At 36.0% G+C, this 19,174-nt stretch overlaps 1 protein-coding gene across 3 annotated transcripts in view; it reads left to right on the forward strand.

Annotated features, from left to right (window-relative positions):
- Positions 1 to 19,174, forward strand: part of LOC149416070 (uncharacterized) — a 57,440-nt gene that overhangs the window by 34,328 nt on the left and 3,938 nt on the right. For all 3 annotated transcript variants that reach the window (XM_089641549.1, XM_089641548.1, XM_089641547.1), the window contains exons 7-11: positions 5,908 to 6,072; positions 9,747 to 9,920; positions 11,508 to 11,622; positions 12,146 to 13,140; positions 13,838 to 13,933. In XM_089641549.1, the coding sequence (XP_089497675.1) occupies positions 5,908 to 6,072; positions 9,747 to 9,920; positions 11,508 to 11,622; positions 12,146 to 13,140; positions 13,838 to 13,933 (1,545 nt within the window). The remainder of the gene's footprint in view (positions 1 to 5,907; positions 6,073 to 9,746; positions 9,921 to 11,507; positions 11,623 to 12,145; positions 13,141 to 13,837; positions 13,934 to 19,174) is intronic.

Below are 19,174 nucleotides of genomic sequence, written 5' to 3' on the forward strand. Positions count from 1 at the left end.
CAACTTGAGTATAACTCTACGCTATGGTTTCCATTTTTCAATATTCATTCAGATAACATTGAAAAGATTCAACGGAAGTTTCTAAGGTTTATAAATTATAAATTGCATATTCCTATACAAAACATAAATTACAATTACCTCTTGAATAAAATGTCTCTATTGAAACTTTCAGAAAGAAGAATAAGCACAGATTTAATACTGTTACAAAGAATACAGTGAAACTCTCTTAAGAAGTTTTCCAAGGGACCGGAGAAAAAAAACTTCTTAAGTGGGAAAACTTCTTAAGTGGGATTCAATTTTAGCCATTTAATAACTCGAGTCCGGGGCATACGTCATTCCTATGTCTACCTACGTTAAATTGTCGTGAAAACAAGCTCATATGATCCAAGCGGTCAAAAATATATATATACATCTTCTAGTTATCATGCGTTTCAATCTACATTTTAAATTTATGCATATGTATTTCCTAACCTTCAAACTTAATTTACGACAAATGTCAGATGAAACAGTGTGCACGGCAATTTTTGATGTTTGAATGAAAAAAACGTAATTATAATGCATATTTTACCATCTCCCCCGCCATATAATCATGTTGTTATGTATTTAAAGGTGAAATATTCCGTATTTACCGTGATCCGATAGATTATCAAAAGTTTTTCGTGTTTTACAAATTCGATGGAATAAAAATTTTATACAATAATATTACGAAACATCTCTATGTTCATTATCAAAGGGAAGATTATTGAAGGAGGCGTCAAATGTATGCAAATGTAGATGTAGCCCACGTTGTCATTAAGGTTGAGTTTAATATAATCTTTCATGTTATTTCGGCCTTAAAGACGCTTGCATATTTGTTACATAATTCCGCATTGTTTATTCGTTCCATTGCTATTTTACCTAGTTAGGGGATTAGGAGACGGGGTATTTGGTTTATTTATTGGTTACGGCAGGTTACGGCTTACGGCCCGGCGGCCGACAAAGGGTTTTATGGTCTCAGGTACTAGGTATGGGTTTCATTCAACGTCTTTCAATTTATGACTTGGAAAAAGGTTCATTTTAGATATTTTGCGACACAATATTTCGTTTGTGTTGATTTTACAGCCGGATTTCTAAAACCTCTTAAGCGGGACGCAGTTTTAGCTCTAAAACTTCTTATGTGGGAAAAAATCGTGTTTTTTGTATGGAATTTTCAAGGGACCAAAAATCAAAACTTCTTAAGCGTGAAAACTTCTTAGGTGGGAACTTCTTAAGCGAGTTTTACTGTACTACATTTTAAAATTGACTGTCCCGAATTACTTCAATGTATCAATATCCATGTTCACAAAAAATCATGCCGACATTTCTTACCTTTTTACTTCAATAACACCAGGACACTAGCTTACCAAAATTGTCCGATTCCGAGACTTCACAATCTCGGAAACAAATATTCTGATCTGGGTGATATATTTCATTTGAAAACTAATCAGTATAAATGTTGTATATTCTATCACTTTTATTCTTCTAGACACAAATAGACCTATGTACCCATATAACTTCTCCGCTTCTACTATTTTGTTTTGTTGAATCTTTTAAATTCAATTATATGCGTGAGGATTCATTTTTGCCATTATGTTTACATTATTCTTTATTGTATTAATTTTTAAGTGTTTACTCTGATAAAAAATGCTTGTATTTTTTTTTTTTTTTTAAAGAAAAGCTCACTAGGGCGTGTAATAAATAAATAAATAACCTACCTGAAAAAACAAGACAATCAAATAATATTAAAGGTGCCTGTAAACGATCAAATTTGTTTGTCAAATTTACGTGTTTGTCAAATTATTTGAACGTCTGCGGCCTTGTTTGATGTGCTTGTCAAACAAACTACGTGTTTGACGTGTTTGTCAGAAATTCTGATTGACGGAAAGTTTGAACGATATTTGACAACATGTTTGAACGTTTGCGGGGGTGTTTATCAAACAAACGTCAGTTTCGTGTTGCCATCACTATGGAGAGTGCTGCGTCATCGAATGTTATAAGTGAAAGAGACTTTTTATTACATTTTATATCCATATATCGCGATCTGCCGCAACTGTGGAAAGTAAAATGCAGGGACTATATGGACAAGAATAAAAGAAACATAGGAATAAAAACAATAACGGATTTATTAAAAGTATTTCGCGCCAATATTACGGAAGAAGACGTGAAAAAAAAAATCAGAACAATCAAAAACAATTCAGACCGGATACAATAAACGTCAAAAGACAATTCCCGGCGAAAGCTGTAAATAAATGAACTAATATTTGACAAACTTCATTTGAACGTTTGCGGCCTTGCCAGGCCTTGCTCATCAAACACGTGACGAGCAAACGTAAAATTTGACAAACAAATTTGATCGTTTACAGGCACCTTTACAAATATAAAATCCTGATCAAACAATGGATCATCGAAAAAGGTTGTGCAATAATTAGTCACCTCACCCAAATATAATCCTCTATCTCATTATTGTTACCTCTACTTACCAACCTGAAAATTTTTGTCAAATGTTTTTGCGTTATTGAAAAATGTACTTTATTTTAATATTATAAAATATTTGTAAAGTAGTCTGTCTCGGCACAGGATTTCCTAGTGAGACAGGCAAAGCCAAAAAAATATAGATGCACATAATAATTTAAAAAAATATGTACATATTATTTATGTAAACCTTCCGGAAGAAATTCTCTAAATGATAGTGAAAACCCTATCACAATCCGTTGCGTGGTTTAGAAGAAATAAGCGCACAAACAGACAGACGCAGATAGTGACTTTGTTTTTATACTATTTGGAGATAAAAAATATCAAGTCTGGGAATGGCGTACGAAAGGTAGTTTTAGACGTTTTTGACAGCTGTTTTCCATCAAATCACACCATTTTGTCTTTCATATACCCAACACGAATGCTCGATTTAAACACCTTAGAAGCAAGAAGATAAATATTTTTTTAAACCGAATCTCTGGAATTGTACCTTAATCCACCTATATTGAAAGATGTTAAGGCGATGCACTACGTCGTGTAGTATTTTAAATTGAGCCGCTATCAATAACAACCCTTACGTAGATGGCGATAAGGTTTAAATTCCCGCTTAACACCATCCGCCTGTTTTGATTTATGCAAGAAAAAAACATGGCCAAAAAGTGCCTTTTATTTTATTTTGTGGATGTTCAGGCATAAATATTTAATTTTTTTCGATCATTTTATAAATAACTTAATTTGCCACATTATACAATAAAATCATAAACCGAAAATGGGTTTGTAAGTAGGAGTTTTTGAACTTTAAAGCAGTTTTCATAGGCCTTTACATTATTTTTTTCTCGGCTTATAAAAAGACTTATCTAATAAATACTCGATTATTTCAAAGGCCAAGATGTATTCTACTCGCAGTATTTAATTAAAGCATCTGAAACATTTCTAGGCGGCCAAATTTTCAAACCAAAAACACATGATTTTGCATTACTACGTATGGCATCGCCTTAACTTATATGTGCTTTACAAGTATACTGGTGGGATCTCCCTTGCACTTGTTTTATATTCCGAAAACGAGGGCTTCTGCCTATCAGAATGCGCCAATGAAAAGAGTGACTCAACGATGCTGCATTGACCATTGACATTTTCAGCGTCATTTACAGATAGTTCTGCAATTATCTTTTGACCCATGTCACAGAATAGTAACACTGCCCCTATCACCTTTTATACTTACATTTACCTCAAATTTGTAATCTTCTCCGTAATATATTGGTGCGTAACCATCTTATGAAGAACATAAAATAAAACTTGAAGTGCCTTCCACATAAATTTGAATGGAAACTAATGTTTCATTTAGCCCACTAGCCCAGCGCTCTGTCTCACATACACTCGCCTGACATATCCGTAGATCTGTGGCGTTGAGAGAAACAATCTAGAATTGTCTCATTAATAATAAACAGCTCGACCTACTTAGGTAACCTACCTTTCTACAAGTACCTACTTTCGAGTTACTACTGACAGCTCAAATCGTAAACAAAACAACGCGGCCTACCTACGACAATACGTCGCAGTCGGTCTGGCACATTACGACAACTCGCCAGAAGGTTCGAGCCTACCGCCTATGCATAATCGCTACGCTGCCGAAAGTTCCCGAAAGACCCAGACTGAGCGAGTGTCTCCGATTTAGTTGCAATTCCACCTACCTACTGCCGCCGCCGGCTGTATTGTATAAATAAGCCCGACGCAGCGAGCAATCAGTATTCAGTCTCCAAACCGCCGGCCAAGTACTATCGCGCTACGGAAACTTGACCTAGTTTTGCCCGCATTCTATAGTATTGTAAATAGTAAACGCGTAAAATTTGCGACTGTAAAATCGATTTTTGATTTATCAATAAACGCTGTATCAGAGTTGGAGAGATTTTTATTTGTACACCAAGATAACCACAGTGATTTGAACACGCAACCTTCTGATAACCACAGATCTCCATCCCATTGGACAAATATTTGGATCACAATGTATGGCATTTCTTATGTTCATTTTTATTCTACGGAGATTTTTATTTATTTATTTATTTGTTAAGACATACACAGTACATTTAGATACAATTAGATATTTTTAGTTATTACATAGTTGTAGTACCTATTACGTATGTCCATAAAATATCATTACGTAATTTCGCCTGAGATTGTTATAAAAGGAAGGAAGTGTGTGGATGATAATAAAAATAATAAATAATAAATGAATTGAAAACAAGAATTATAATAAGCTCACGAATTGTAATTTACTGTTAATAAATAGTAGTTTTGAAAAATGATGTGAAAATATTTTTGAATTATGTCATGCTAAGAAATTTAATAAGTTAGTTTTGTATGTTAGAAAGGAATCATGAAAGATGTCTAAATGTAGTAATTTTTCGTGATGGGTGTATGTTGTGATTGCGCGAGTAATAACTGAATTGTTTGCTGCATTGGTATTGTTGGCTTCAATATGAAATAGTGTAGTGTGCCTGGTACGCCTCGTTGGAACATTTAAACCAATTACGGATATCAATTCGGGACTATCTATTTTATTATTTAGCAGATTATGTAGAAACAACAGGTCTGACAATGTGCGTCTTTTTTGTAAATCTTACATATTATTTGTAGTATTGTTGTATTTCTTGAGTAAATGTTTCGAAAATTTATTCTGTATACTTTCTACTAAATCTATGTATACCTTATATTGAGGATTCCATATTGTGGAAGCATAGAAGCAGATGTAGAATTAAAGTTATCACAGCAAATGTTAACGATAGACAAGCACATTATTGACAGTTATCGAGATAGACATGGCACAATCAAGTGAATCAAATTCTTGAGTCGGGTCATGTCAAATGTCGGAATAACGAAAGAGTTTGTGTGAGACAATTTATGAATGTGAATTAAACAAGGAGCGTGTGCCAAAACAGAGCTGTGTGGCAATTAAATTTTAAATGTGAATACCGCACAAGAGTCCCAACTGCTCCCAAACGTCTGGAGCCAGTGAGACTAGCTTCCCCAATGAAGGACGGTCTTTCACCAAGGAAAATACTAAGGACGGGTTGTTTCGGAGAATTTGAACAATTCATCAAATTTCAACGTTCATCTTCGGGTTCTGTGAAAGTCATATTCAAGTTCTGTTATTATATCATTGTAGGCTAGTTGCTTGACAAAACTGAAATAAAAACAGAACTTGAAAAATACTTCCACAGAACTTAAAAATGAACGTTGTAATTTGATGAATTGTTCAAATTCTCCGAAACAACCCGTCCTAAGAGTATTTTCCACAAAAGTTAGTTAGTTTTTTATATGAAGTATTGTTCGTCTTGTAATTTTGAGTGGTCAATGCCCATTTGACCTTACGGTACAGCTGCCCCCGATCAAAACATTAAAACTTTTGATTGATTCCAGGTGTCCGCGACTGCCGGCGTGAACCGAATGACCCTCGAGCACCTGGCTCTAGTGGGGGCCCTCGACCTGCCGTTCTTCGTGGTGGTCACCAAGACAGACTGCACCTCGCACTTGCCCGTAGAGCAGCGACTCAGACAGGAGCTGGCCGCAGTGGGCTGCAGGAAGGTAATTTACTATTCAGTGCTCTGTCAGCGATCCTGCGCTAGATTATTCAAGAATTATCAAAATCCACTGTCATTTTGACTAGTTGAAATTAGCAATTTGTCGTTCATGAAAGAGCCGCACAAATAAAATGAATAAGCAGTAATTTCAACACATTTGTTCAGTTTGCAATGTTTTATGTGTATTTCAAATGCGCTATACAGGGTGTCCGGGATCAAGGTGCAGTAACTTCGTGAGGTGATTCTACATGATGGTAGGAGCAAAAAAAAAAAAAAACTTTTTCTGAAATTCCAGCAAGTGGAGGTACACACTTACCCGATAAATTTGCTGTGTGCTTGTCGAACGCGAGACTGGTGACGTTGTTTATTATTTGCCAGTGACGCGTAAACCGAGAGTTCGAAGTTATAACAATGCGCTTCAAAATCGTCCGTTTTACGATGTTTTAAACAAAATTCGAAGAACAAAGAGAACTGCACTAAAATAATAATACGAATTTACACTTTAAACGATAAAAATATTAATAACTTATTAAACACTTAACTTATGTCTTTGCTTTTTTACTAATTTAACCCTTAAATGCATGATTTATTTATTTTTCTGGAAAAAAAATATTTTGTAGATATTTACATGCATATGCAAGGAAATATAAAGAATTTTATTTTTTTGTAATTTTTTAATGATATTTGATTAAAAAAAAAATTGTTGCAGGTTTACAACACCATTTATTTAATAAAAATTAATATGAATAATTTACGTATGAAAAAAAAATAAAAAACCTAAAAAAATTTCTCAAAACTAATAAGTGTACCGGAAAAATACGAGTTATTACATAAAAGTATTGTATTATTGTATCTACTTACCTAATAAAATCAAAATAATAACAGCAAAACAAAACTGTAATTCTAACCTCCAACCAATTTTCGAGAATCTTCACTTTGTTAAAGAAAAAGTGACATTTGACATTCGCGAAAGAAAAAAAAGGTGATTCCACTCGATAAAATATATTACCGTGAACTTGATAATTCTAAAACGGCATGCATTAAGTATACACCAAAGAGTTAAAGGTGGTTTGAACGGTATGTTGCAGTTTTGCAATAGTATGCATTTAAGGGTTAACAGATTTTCAAAATGTCCACCTTCAGCTTGCATGCAAGTATGTAAACGTAAAGTGATATTATTTACAACTCGTACGTTGTTGCGTATTTCATCTGCAGCTTCGTGAATACGTAACCGGAGTTCTTCGACAGTATTCACTTCTTTGGCGTAAACTTTTTCCTTCATCGTACCCCAAAAGAAAAAATCTAACGGCGTCGAGTCTAGAGACCGCGCCGGCAATGGCGAATGACTCTCACGTCCAATCCAACTATCTGGGTATTGTTCGTCTAGGTATTGACGAACGGTCAGTCCGAAATGTGGTGGTGCTCCATCCTGTTGAAACCACATTTCACGTCTTGTACGTAAATCAACGTCTTCCAAAAGTACGGGCAGATCGTTCATCAAGAAATATAGATAATGTACTGAATTAAGTCTACATGTGAGGTATTTGTTCATAATATTTCTTTAAAGTAAACAAATCACAGCTGTTCTGTTACCAGCTGTAAAGCGCGGGAAGGGGGGGTAGCGGGTGTTAGTTCTAGGACCACCCGGTCCATTTCAAATGATCCAAAAGCAATAATAATGCCTTACGCACACTCCGGCGCAATTTTTCGTTTGTAGCTGAAAAGTACATCTAAGGCAAATTGTAAAGAGTTATTATTTTTCTTTCTAACGTCAAAACATTCGGTATTACCGCATGATAGAAAAAAAAAAAAAAACTTTTATAAAATATGGACGCCCGGTCGTATATGACCCTAAAAAACTGGAGGAGTTAAGGGGTTACACCACCACGAGATTTTTACAAAATAATATTTTTTTGACTAAATAAGTTGTAGATGATAAGCATGATAAGCATTTGGACTTCCTTGTAGGAGCAGGAAAAAAGGATACCTGATAATTTTTTATTCAATTTAAGGAGAGAAAGCACCAGCTAAAATACATCAGTCAAAAAATTAAACAGCCGAGAAACCGTTGTTTTTGATGTGGACGCATCTTTCGGGTAACGATTAATCAGTTTTTTCTGCTATAAGTGAAGTGCTAAAGTATACGATAAAGTGTGCGGCGGTGATATAAAGCTGTGATATTAGCTCAGCTTCTCTTTGTGGTCTTAGTTTTAAAACAAAAGTGATTTGTGCTGAATGTGAACCAGTTGTAATCAGTGGCGGCTCGTGACTATTGAGTGTGATAGAGTGCTTGGTTTTAAAAATCCTACATCATTGATGTTGTTTATTCAAAAATGATTTTTTTGTTTTTTTCATTACTCGTTACTACTGCTGCAAAAAGTATTTGTGAATTGTCCATGAAAACTGCTGTTTAACAGGCAAAATAATGGAATAATGCAGTAGAACTCACCATTTTAAGGAATGGAATTCCGATGAAATGTGGTTTCTCATCCCTTTTAGGCGTTTCTACTCTTATATCATACACAGGAAAAGTTCTTGATCTTGTAAAGCTTGTGAGAAGTATAATGCGTGGAGTAATGAAAGTTCAAACAAATGTGCAGCCAACCACAAAGGGTCAGTGGATAGTATTATAGAAATAGATCCCTAACACTCTACAACGTACCGTATGGTAATTACGTTACCACACAAATATAAATACAAATTTTAATGTCCGAAAGTTCCTCACCCATTTCTTTGAAATTTTTGACCCAACGTTGCTTTCGAATACGTGTGTGTTTTTATATACCTATATTATATAGATGCACCTTTGACAGATAAAAACATGCTTTTTTTAACAACAGCGCCATCTGTTGGACAAACATGCTTTAAAAAACTGCACCATCTGTTAAAAGCAACGCTCGCTATTGTTTCTCTATCTGCACAGACAGACAGATCCACAGCAATGCGTGGCGGGGTACAGCTAGTTCTTTATAATATTATATTCAATGTAACCGAGGGTTTTTATGATTAGGTGTCACATTCTTAAGTTTTAATTTTTTTAAACTCAAAATTTTGATAAAAATCCTTTTTTCTCCTTCGACAACATCTTAGCTGTTACCTTTTTAAATAAGAATTTTTTATTCTTCAGACGATGCCTGATAGAGATTAATACAGCATCCGCGAGAATTTTCAAAAGAGGTTCATGCTTGATGGATCATATCTCCGTATTTTTTTTATTCATTATCATTTAAAATTATTTATAAAACTACTATGTATTTGTGAAAAATAAAAATTATTTTATAAATTTTCATTTTTATACCTATTTTTCATAGAGACAGGAGGATTTTCACTGACTTTTCTATATAAAATTCTAAATTATGCATTTGATAGTCTGGAATTGCTTGCATTGAAAAGCTTTCGGAGTTTTAATACTAGAAGTCGGGATTTATTTCAGTGTAGCAATTCTGGAACTAACTACCATATGTATTCCTCATTGCCCAGAATACTTATGAAGGGAAATAATTGTATTGAGTCAGTGGAAATCTTTAATTTATCACTTAACAAATACAAAAGGTTGTTACTGAGGCAATTTAGCTATGCGTAACAAATAATATATAATTTTTACTATTCATATTATGTGAAAGCGTCCATCTCTTCGGATGTCAGTGGTTCATCAGTAATAATTTGATCTGATTTCAGCTTCCCCTGTGGGTCAGCACCCGTGACGATGTGGTGCTCGCCGCCAGCAACATTTCCAGTCGACTGGCGGTGCCCATCTTCCCGGTGTCCAGCGTGACGGGGCAGGGCCTGGACGCCCTGCGCTGGTTTCTGTTCCTGGCGCCCAATGCCGTCGTCAGCAGCGAAACCGAGCAGGTGATTGTGTGCCTTATTTACTAGTGCAATAAATGTCAATATAGTTTGTGATACTTTGCCAAGTTATGCCTTTTGGATTCAGCATAAGTCAAATGGATACTAAACAGGTGATTATATATTGTGGTGATTTATTTTTGGGGTATTATGCCTTTTTAGCCAACGGTTCGGTCAGTATTCAATGTCCATCATCAGGGCAGATGTGTAAAGATATCATTTTGCCAACTCCAATGCTCTAAGAGCTGGTAATACATTATAATTTAAGATGGTTTTTTGTGTTTAGTTTTGGTGTAGCTGTCAATTTTTTAATATTAATGGGAATTTTATGAATTTCAATTGCCTCCGCAATTAGGCGTGCATTTGTTTTTGGTCTTCCCAAAATTTCAGGAACAAATCTAAAGTAATAGCCGATTTCAAGTCAATGCTAGGCAATTGCCGATTTGTCAGGTGGCCGAGTTTACATTTTCGATAGTGTTCTGATATTCTTTTGGAGATCATACAAGGTTTACCTACTGCCCTACTGTCGAATTTGGCAGCCATCTCTGGTCCGGAGCCCCTAAATACCTGAAAAAAACCCTTGACTCTGTGCAAAAACGGGCGGTCCGTTTGATAGATTCCCCAATCTTAACAAACGGACTGCAATCTTTAGAGCACAGGCGTCAGGTAGGTATGCTGTCCTTGTTCTATCGGTATTACAATGGAAGATGCTCTGAGGAACTAGCGTCATTGATCCCTTCGGCACCGGTGCGTAGTCGGGATACACGCCAAACGCGCGCCCAACATTTGTACACGGTTGACATTTGTCACATGAGAACGGGTCGCTTCTACGATTCGTTCTTAAGTTCAACAGCTCGGCTGTGGAACAAACTGCCGGCCTCTGTGTTTCCTCCCTCCTACAACATGGGACTCTTCAAGACCCATGTTCACTCCTTCCTCTCCACAAAAAGACCCTTCACACAGCATCCCCAAAGATGACATAGGCCCTGAGGGAAATTATTTTCTTCAGGGTCTCCTGTGTGGAGTTAATATAAAAAAAATAAAAAAAATTCTGTTCCTTATAGTGCACACTGTAATGCTGTCCGAAACGTTGGCTGGTAGAAAAGAAGGAGTTAGCGCAACATGGCATAATACCCCAAAAATAAATCACTATAATACTTTTGACCGTGAAAATCACAAATCATATCGAGTGATTATGTATCTTATTTACTTGAACAATAAGAGCTATTGTGGTTTGCATTACTCTGCCAAGTTACTACCATTGGATTCCAATTTGTTGCATATCAAGCAAGCAATTATATGCCTTCACTGGGCGGTGAAGGAGATGGGAAAGAGGAAAGTGGGGAAGTACCTGGCTATTCAGATCTGGTCACCAATCACAGCCAAATCCATTTCAAGCAACGTTTCAATTCAGAATGGTGGTCTTACACAAGGGTGATACTGATAGTATGAGTGTGAAAATAACACAAATTAATCAAATAAAATTTAATGAGATTCGAAACCCGCGGCCCTTCAGCTTGCTAGTCGAGAGCTTTACCCCTTGACGACGGAGGCCGTCATCCAATTTGCAATAAAGGTCTGTTTGGCTTGCAGGAACCGGTGGAGTTTCAGGTGGACGAAACCTTTAAAGTGGGTGACTCCAGCGGGCCGGTGGTGGCCGGCCTGCTCACCAAGGGGGTCATCACGGAGAAGACCAAGCTGCTCATAGGTAGGTGGACTATCTTTCTCTAAGACTGTTGCTGGAGCGAGAGACGGGCCGGGAGTGCGGTCATCTACTTGATTCTCGTGACTTCTGTGTGAAGGGTCTTTTTGAGGACCTATGTTGTAAAAGGTAAGTAACACAGAATCCGTCAAATAATTCCACAGCCGAGCTGTTGATCTCAAGAACTGTGCACCGGTGCCAAAGAGATCAATGACGCTAGTTCTTCGAAGCATCTTCCATTGAAATACTGGTAGAATAAAGACAGCATTCCCACCCGACGCCTGTGCTCTAAAGATTGCAATCCGTTTATTAATATAGCAGATCTATCAAGCGGACTACATGTTTCTGCATAGAGTCAACGGTTATTTCATGTATTTTGTGGCGATTCAAACCTTCCTCTTTCCCTGCCCCATCTTCTTTCCCCTTCCCACTCCCTCCAGCACCAAAAAATACCCCATACTAGTTCCGATCAGTTCAGACTCATGTGTCTTCACATCTGGAACCCAAGTTAATCTATGCATTGTTTCAGGTCCTCTTGATAGCGGAGAATTCGTCCCCATTCGCGTCGACTCCCTCCACAGGAACAAAGCGCCTTGCCGGGTGGTCCGAGCGGGTCAGGCTGCCTCTCTAGGCCTCTCCGGTCCCATCCCGGGCCTCCGCCAGGGCATGGTCCTCCTCGGAGTCCCCGAACGCTATCGTCAGACTCCCCAACACTCCGACAATACCGACCGTACTCGTTACAACTCAAAAACAACAAAACTGCCCGAAAAAACATCGACCAATCAGGAAGAGGCGACCGATCATGTGACAGATGCATCGACCAATCGGGATGCAGCAACCGATCATGTGACAGATGCGTCGACCAATCAGACGCGACGGGAATGCAAACCGACCAATCGCGTACGAGCTGCAAATGAGCAATGCCAGCTTTCTAGAGACAAGATCTTATCCGACGGGGCTTGGAACAGTGAAAAAGTATCACCGAAAGCTTTTAAAAAAATGCGCAAACGATTAGCGAACGTTGAAAATGTTCATTGCAACAGTAAAAGCGTAGATTCAGCGGCAAATTTAAATGGACTTCATAAAAAATCAACGGATACAAACGTAGTATCGGCAAAACAAGAAGATGTTGCGTTGAAAAAATCGAAATTAAAATCTAATGTTGAGAACTTACGATTTTGCGACGATGAAATCGAAAGAATTATCAACGATATCGACTGCAAAAAGTCGTTGGATGTCGGCACAAACTTAAAAAATCCCGTTAAATTGGGTCAGATAGACAAATTGTCTCCTCTCAGCAGTTATGCGGCCAGATTCACCAAACCGGTGGGAGTTGACGAGGATGTTTTAACTGTGGAAATTGCTGGGAAGAGCGAGTGGGATGGAAACAGTGCGGTCGCAGGTCAGGAGTGTGTGTTGGAGGGAGACGATAAGATCTCCGATGAGGAGAACAGAAGCAATGATGATTCAGATGATCTGTTTGAAGAGGATCCTGATGATCCTAGAGGGTGTTTCATTTTTCAGGTGAGATTTTTATTGTTGTTGCATTATGCTGTCTTTTATACTTGACTGATACAACTTTGATCAAATGCTGTAATGGGTCGAAAATCGACGGTTAATGAGCGCTCTTATTATTTGAAGTGGAAATTGTCAAAAAGTAAAAAAAATGGTGCCGATTCCTGCTTTGTGACATTTGTGCATCCCTCGTTCTCTGCCCATTTCAGCCTTTGATAAAATTTTGATCAGCCTTCAAGCGTGATCTTTATGCTGACTGCTGTCAGGATTTGATTCATTGCTGAAATGGGTCAAGAATCGGCAGTTAACGGGCGATGTTATCATTTGAATATTCAAAAATGTTGACGATTGCGACATTTGTGCATCCCCATGTTAACTACTGATTCTCGGCCCATTTCAGCTTTTGATAAAATTTTGATCAGCCTTCAAGCGTGATCTTTACGCCGACAGCTGATCGATATTCTATTAAACGCTGAAACATGCCGAGAATCGGCAGTTATCATATCATATTATGTCATTACCGTTAGAATTATCGGCAAATAGAGCTTTTCAAAAACTCTTAGTCCGTTTCAGCTTTTGACCAAATTGTGATTATTTGACTATCGCAACTTGTTCAAAAGTGTAACGCACTGAAAATCAGTCTTAATTGAAATGTGACAATATTTGAAAGGACCTTATGTAATTGTCTTTGTTTGACTATTTCCAGGCCAGTGTGACGGTGTTACACAATTCTACGGCTATCTATCCCGGCTTCCAGGCCACCGTGCATATTGGGAGCATCAGGCAGACTGCCGTCATTGAGGTATGTAACTTTATTTATTCACGTCAAATAAACACACTAATATACAGGGTGTATCAGCAAGTACCCGACAAACTTTAACCAGCTATTCCTCAGCACATTTGGAGTAAAAAATGTTATGGGCGCTTTGCTGTCCGGTAATATTTTTTTTCCATTAAAAACAAAAAATATATAAAAAATCCACACTCCGTCACTGTCATTTGCATTGTTTCTCGTGTTCAACAGCTGTTATTAGCAAGTGTGTCAAAAAGTGTCCACGCTCTTTCGTACACACGAAATAATAATAGTTAAAAATGAGACGAATGGTGCCGTGCCATTTCGTTGTGAATGTAAAAGCGCGCCAACGTAGGTACGTACGTACATTATTCAACGAAACTCAAACAAAATATTGCCAGACGGGTTTTCAAACTTTGACAAAGGATAAAACATTGGTGACATGTGGTGAAAATATGAATAATAATTTTTTTATTAAAAAAAAATGTTACCGGACAGCAAAGTGCCCATAACATTTTTTACTCCAAATGTGCTAAGGAATAGCTGGTTAAAGTTTGTCGGGTACGTGCCGATACACCCTGTATACATAATACTAGCCGAAGTCCCAGGAGTTTTTCTAAATCAGACATAGACCGTAATTTTCCTTTTATTTTATATTTATTCATTTATACTATACGCCCATACGGACTTTTAAAAACGTGTGATAATTTAGTTTAGTGAAGTTAAATTTTCCATTTAAATTATATAGAAACTCAATGCAGAAAAATAATATCGTGATAACCTTAATTATTATTGGGGAACAACTTTTTCTTTTAATTTATACTTATGTTTATACTCATCACTAGGATCCGGAATCGCGGTGGCTTTTTGAAGAATTCCAGGGCCGCTCATTATTAAAGGCAAAACAATTAAATTATCGTTATTCAACGGGTTAAATTCGTTTTAAACATACTGTCCTTTTGCAGCTGCATGTAGTATACATACTAGAGGCTTGGTCTGAACAAATTCTCAATTTTACATTATTTTTTAAAGAAATTAATTTTCATACGGGGAATATTATTATTTATTGGATAATTTGTATAGCGCCGCTTTCGTGAGAGGGGCGCTTTACAGTTGATGCAGGTATTACAGAAAATATAAATATTACAAAAATAGAGTGAAGTTAAGTTAAGTAAAATGAAGTATAGGAACAGGTGACACAAAAATAGACGATGCAGACTCTGCAGCAAGAATCCTAGGTGGTGAAGAAACTAAAACATTCCACTTGAAGTGAAATAACACAGAAGTGCGCTATATAAATGTCATGTTATTATTCTTATTCCCTTCCCTTCTCGCCCTGCTTGTTTCGACACTAATCGCGCACAACACTAAAATTTAACAAAGTTTCATCACAATAGGATGAATGATATAGAAAAAAGAGAATTTTGATCAAAATTTCATAACGCAGAGCTCACCATTATTTACAGAAACCTTTCCTAGCATCCACACAACTGGCCAAAGTTTCATTGATATTGGAAGAATGGTATATGAAAAAAAAATTATACACACTTAATAACGCCAGAGCTCACTTTTATGTATAGAAACCTTCCCAGGCGTGTGCACAACAACTTGCACAACAACTCGCCAAAGTTTTATCGCAATCAGATGAATAATATACGAAATAAGGGAATTTTATACAAATTTCAAAACACCAGAGCTCACCATTATATATAGAAACCTTCTCTTGCATCCACACAATAACTCACCAAAGTTTCTTTGCAATCGGATAGGAAACAATGGATTTTATGCACAAATTTTATGTTGCCAGAACTCACTTTTAGGTACATAGAAACCTTTCCAGGTGTGTGAACAACAAATTGCCAAAGATCAGACATCCAAACATATATTGATTTTTATATATATTGAAAATATGAAATCAAGGTTAAAATTAAATTTAAACAATATTAATAAAAGACAATACAGTTTCCTTGTTGGTATCACTATGTAAGCCAGTACTGTGATTCAACTACGGTATACAAAATTTGAGTTTATGTGGAAAGGTTTATATCAATCACACTAAAATAATATTATGTGACGTACTGCTCTTTGTCCTTTTTGTGGTAAAAATGACTTTACTTGACTTGTTAACTGAAGCTCGGCCCAGGAAATATGAAATCCGATACTTTTGTTTATCGTACCACGTTGGCAATCGATAATAATAATTTCGTCTTTTTCTATTCAATGAACAAAATATGAGAAAGAAAAGAGACAATAGGTAATGGTAAATCGGTATGTCTTACTTTAAAACAAATATTGTTAAACGACAAGCCGATAGGAAATATTTCATTTTTTAGAAGTTAGTTACGAATTAGTATTCATCAATCAGCACCATGGCCGCGTTTATAGTACCTTCAATTAATCTAATAAATAAGTGGATAAAACCCCATCCTGAGCTAAAATTTGATCGTGGGGTGATTTATTGTGACGAGTGTGATATTTCTTTAAAACAATTAAAAAAATATTCAGTAACTAAGCACGTTTCAAGCAGAAATCATTTGATAATGAAGACAAATGATAAGTGTAAAACAGATTTCTATTTTGATTTAGCTATGTTTTTAATATGTTCTAATATTCCATGGACAAAACTAGACAATTTTAATCTCCGTCTTTTTTTTTCGAAATATTTGTGTTGTAAATGTTCGACTATGGATCTTCCGAGTGAATCTACTCTCCGAAAAGTGTATTTAAATAAAGTGTTTTGTAGTGAAATTAACGATATCAGAAAAAAATTAGGACATTCATATATATGGGCGACAGTTGATGAAACGACCGATAAGTTTGGACGCAATATAGCTAATCTGGTCGTAAAACCACTAGGAGACATTGTAACTTGGTCATATTTGATTGCTAGCAAGGTTTTACCAAAAACCAATGCCGAAACCATAAAGGATTTTGTAAAAAACAGTTTAATTTTTTTGTGGCACGAATCTGCAGTTAATAATTTCGAAAAACTTTTAATTTTAACAACAGACTCTGCTCCTTATATGCTAAAAGCCGGATGCGAACTTAAAGATGTGTTTCCCAATATGATACACTTTACCTGTTTGGCTCATTCACTAAATCTAGTCGCTTCAACTGTGCGGGATAAATATAAGAAAGTGGATGATCTTATTTCCTGTGTTAAAAAAATATTTTTGAAAGCACCGACAAGAGTAGACATATTTAAAACCATGATTCCAGATATTGCACTACATCATCGTTTCATAAGTAGGTAATTATTTTTCCCTTGAGTACAGCACTGGAAAAGCCACCGCGATTCCGGATCCTACTCATCACCCTTGAGGTGATTTTGCACAAAAACGGCGCTATACAAATCATCAAAATTTTTTTCTTTTCCGACTTTACGTCCAGGTTAAATCTTCCCCACAGGAAAACTAAACCCTTCCACACACTTTTCCACAAATGATCATCCAGTCAATCCACATTATGCAAGTGCATTATATAAGCATAAGAAATACAAAACAATACAAGAACAACACGTCAACTCACCAGAGATCAAATGGGAAAATAATTCTCTGACTCCAGATATTTTCATATCAGAGGGTTCGGCTCGGTAGAACTCCTAACAGGGCCTATAAATCCTACTGATCCCTCAACATAAATATTTAAAAAATCTTTCGTAATCCTACATGTATTTAAAATGACAGATTTTTGCATTTTTATATATGAATTCTTTGATGGATCTAATAATGCCAGTAGCCGAAATGACAAATGGTAATATTTTTATAGTCTGAAAATTATTATTATTATTATTATCAATGTAATATATCATTGAAGAAAAAGATACAAATATTAATAAATCTAAATGAATCATGAAATAGAACAAGACACAGAATTTTTTTTTATTAGAATTTCATATGTACTTCTTCGATGATTAATTATTGAGATATATTATTATAGCCTTCTTGTAACTTTGTTCCGTGCAGTTGAACACATCTAGTATTTCTGCGAAAGTGTTGCCAACTGCAATCTACACAATCTAGATACAAGCAAGGATCTAAATGACTACTATATAATATCAAGGTACCGTTGTACGGCGGCTAGAAGAGGATTGGAATTCCGACTTAGCGTTTCTGTTTTTCTTCCGCTTTTCTCAAATGCGCTGGTTCAAATACAATGCACTTTTCTTTACCACCACAAACTCGCGAGCTCATGATGGCTTTACAGTTTCGACACGGTGGAACAAGGAGGGGCTCCGTAATCAGACACAGTTTAGGTGTTGACAGGATGATTTGTGATTTTCAACTAAACTGGGAGGTAGGAATTAGTGGACAGCAATAATATTCATCAAGGAAATCAAAAGGAAAGGTAAGTATATTAAAGATACAAATCGAATTGATGATTTATGTAGAAAATGTTTGGCTTTTCCGGAAACTATAGAACATATTATATCGGGATGTTCTGTATTAGCACCGTCCGAGTATACATTTAGGCATAATCAAATTTTAAAAATAATTCACCAAAGTTTGGTAACTAAACATAACTTGATTGACTGCCGTAATGTAGTACCATATTATAAATACGAACCAAATTCATTTTTAGAAAATGAATTTTATAAAATATATTATTATAAAACTATACTAACAGACCGAACGATTAGTCATAATAGACCCGATATAGTTTTACATGACAAAATTGAAAAAATAACTTATATCATTGATGTCGCTATTCCAAATTCCTGTAATATTCAAAAATCTGTTAGTGAAAAAATAAGAAAATAAACAGACTTAGGAAATGAAATTAAAAGAATTTGGCATTCTCAGACTATAAAAATATTACCTTTTGTTATTTCGGCTACTGGCATTATATCTAGCTCTCTCATTCAAAATTTAGGCGTATTAGATCTGTCACAAAATTTATATGTAAAAATCAGTCATTTTAAATACATGTAGGATTATGAAAGTTTTTTTAAATATTTTTATTGAGGGATCAGTAGGATTTATAGGCCCTGTTAGAAGTTCTACCGAGCCGAACCCTCTGATATGAAAATATCTGGAGTCGGTGAATTATTTTCCCATTTGATCTCTGGTGAGTTGACGTGTTGTTCTTGTATTGTTTTGTATTTATTTAGCTTATATAATGCACTTGCATAATGTTGATTGACTAGATGATCATTTGTGGAAAAGTGTGTGGAAGGGTTTAGTTTTTCCTTTGGGGAAGATTTAACCCGGACATAAAGTCGGAAAAAATTATTAAAGGCATAACGATGCT

Source organism: Hesperophylax consimilis, chromosome 17 (assembly GCF_061612785.1).
Source record: "Hesperophylax consimilis isolate HC1 chromosome 17, BYU_Hcon_1.0, whole genome shotgun sequence".
Taxonomy (NCBI): domain Eukaryota; kingdom Metazoa; phylum Arthropoda; class Insecta; order Trichoptera; family Limnephilidae; genus Hesperophylax; species Hesperophylax consimilis.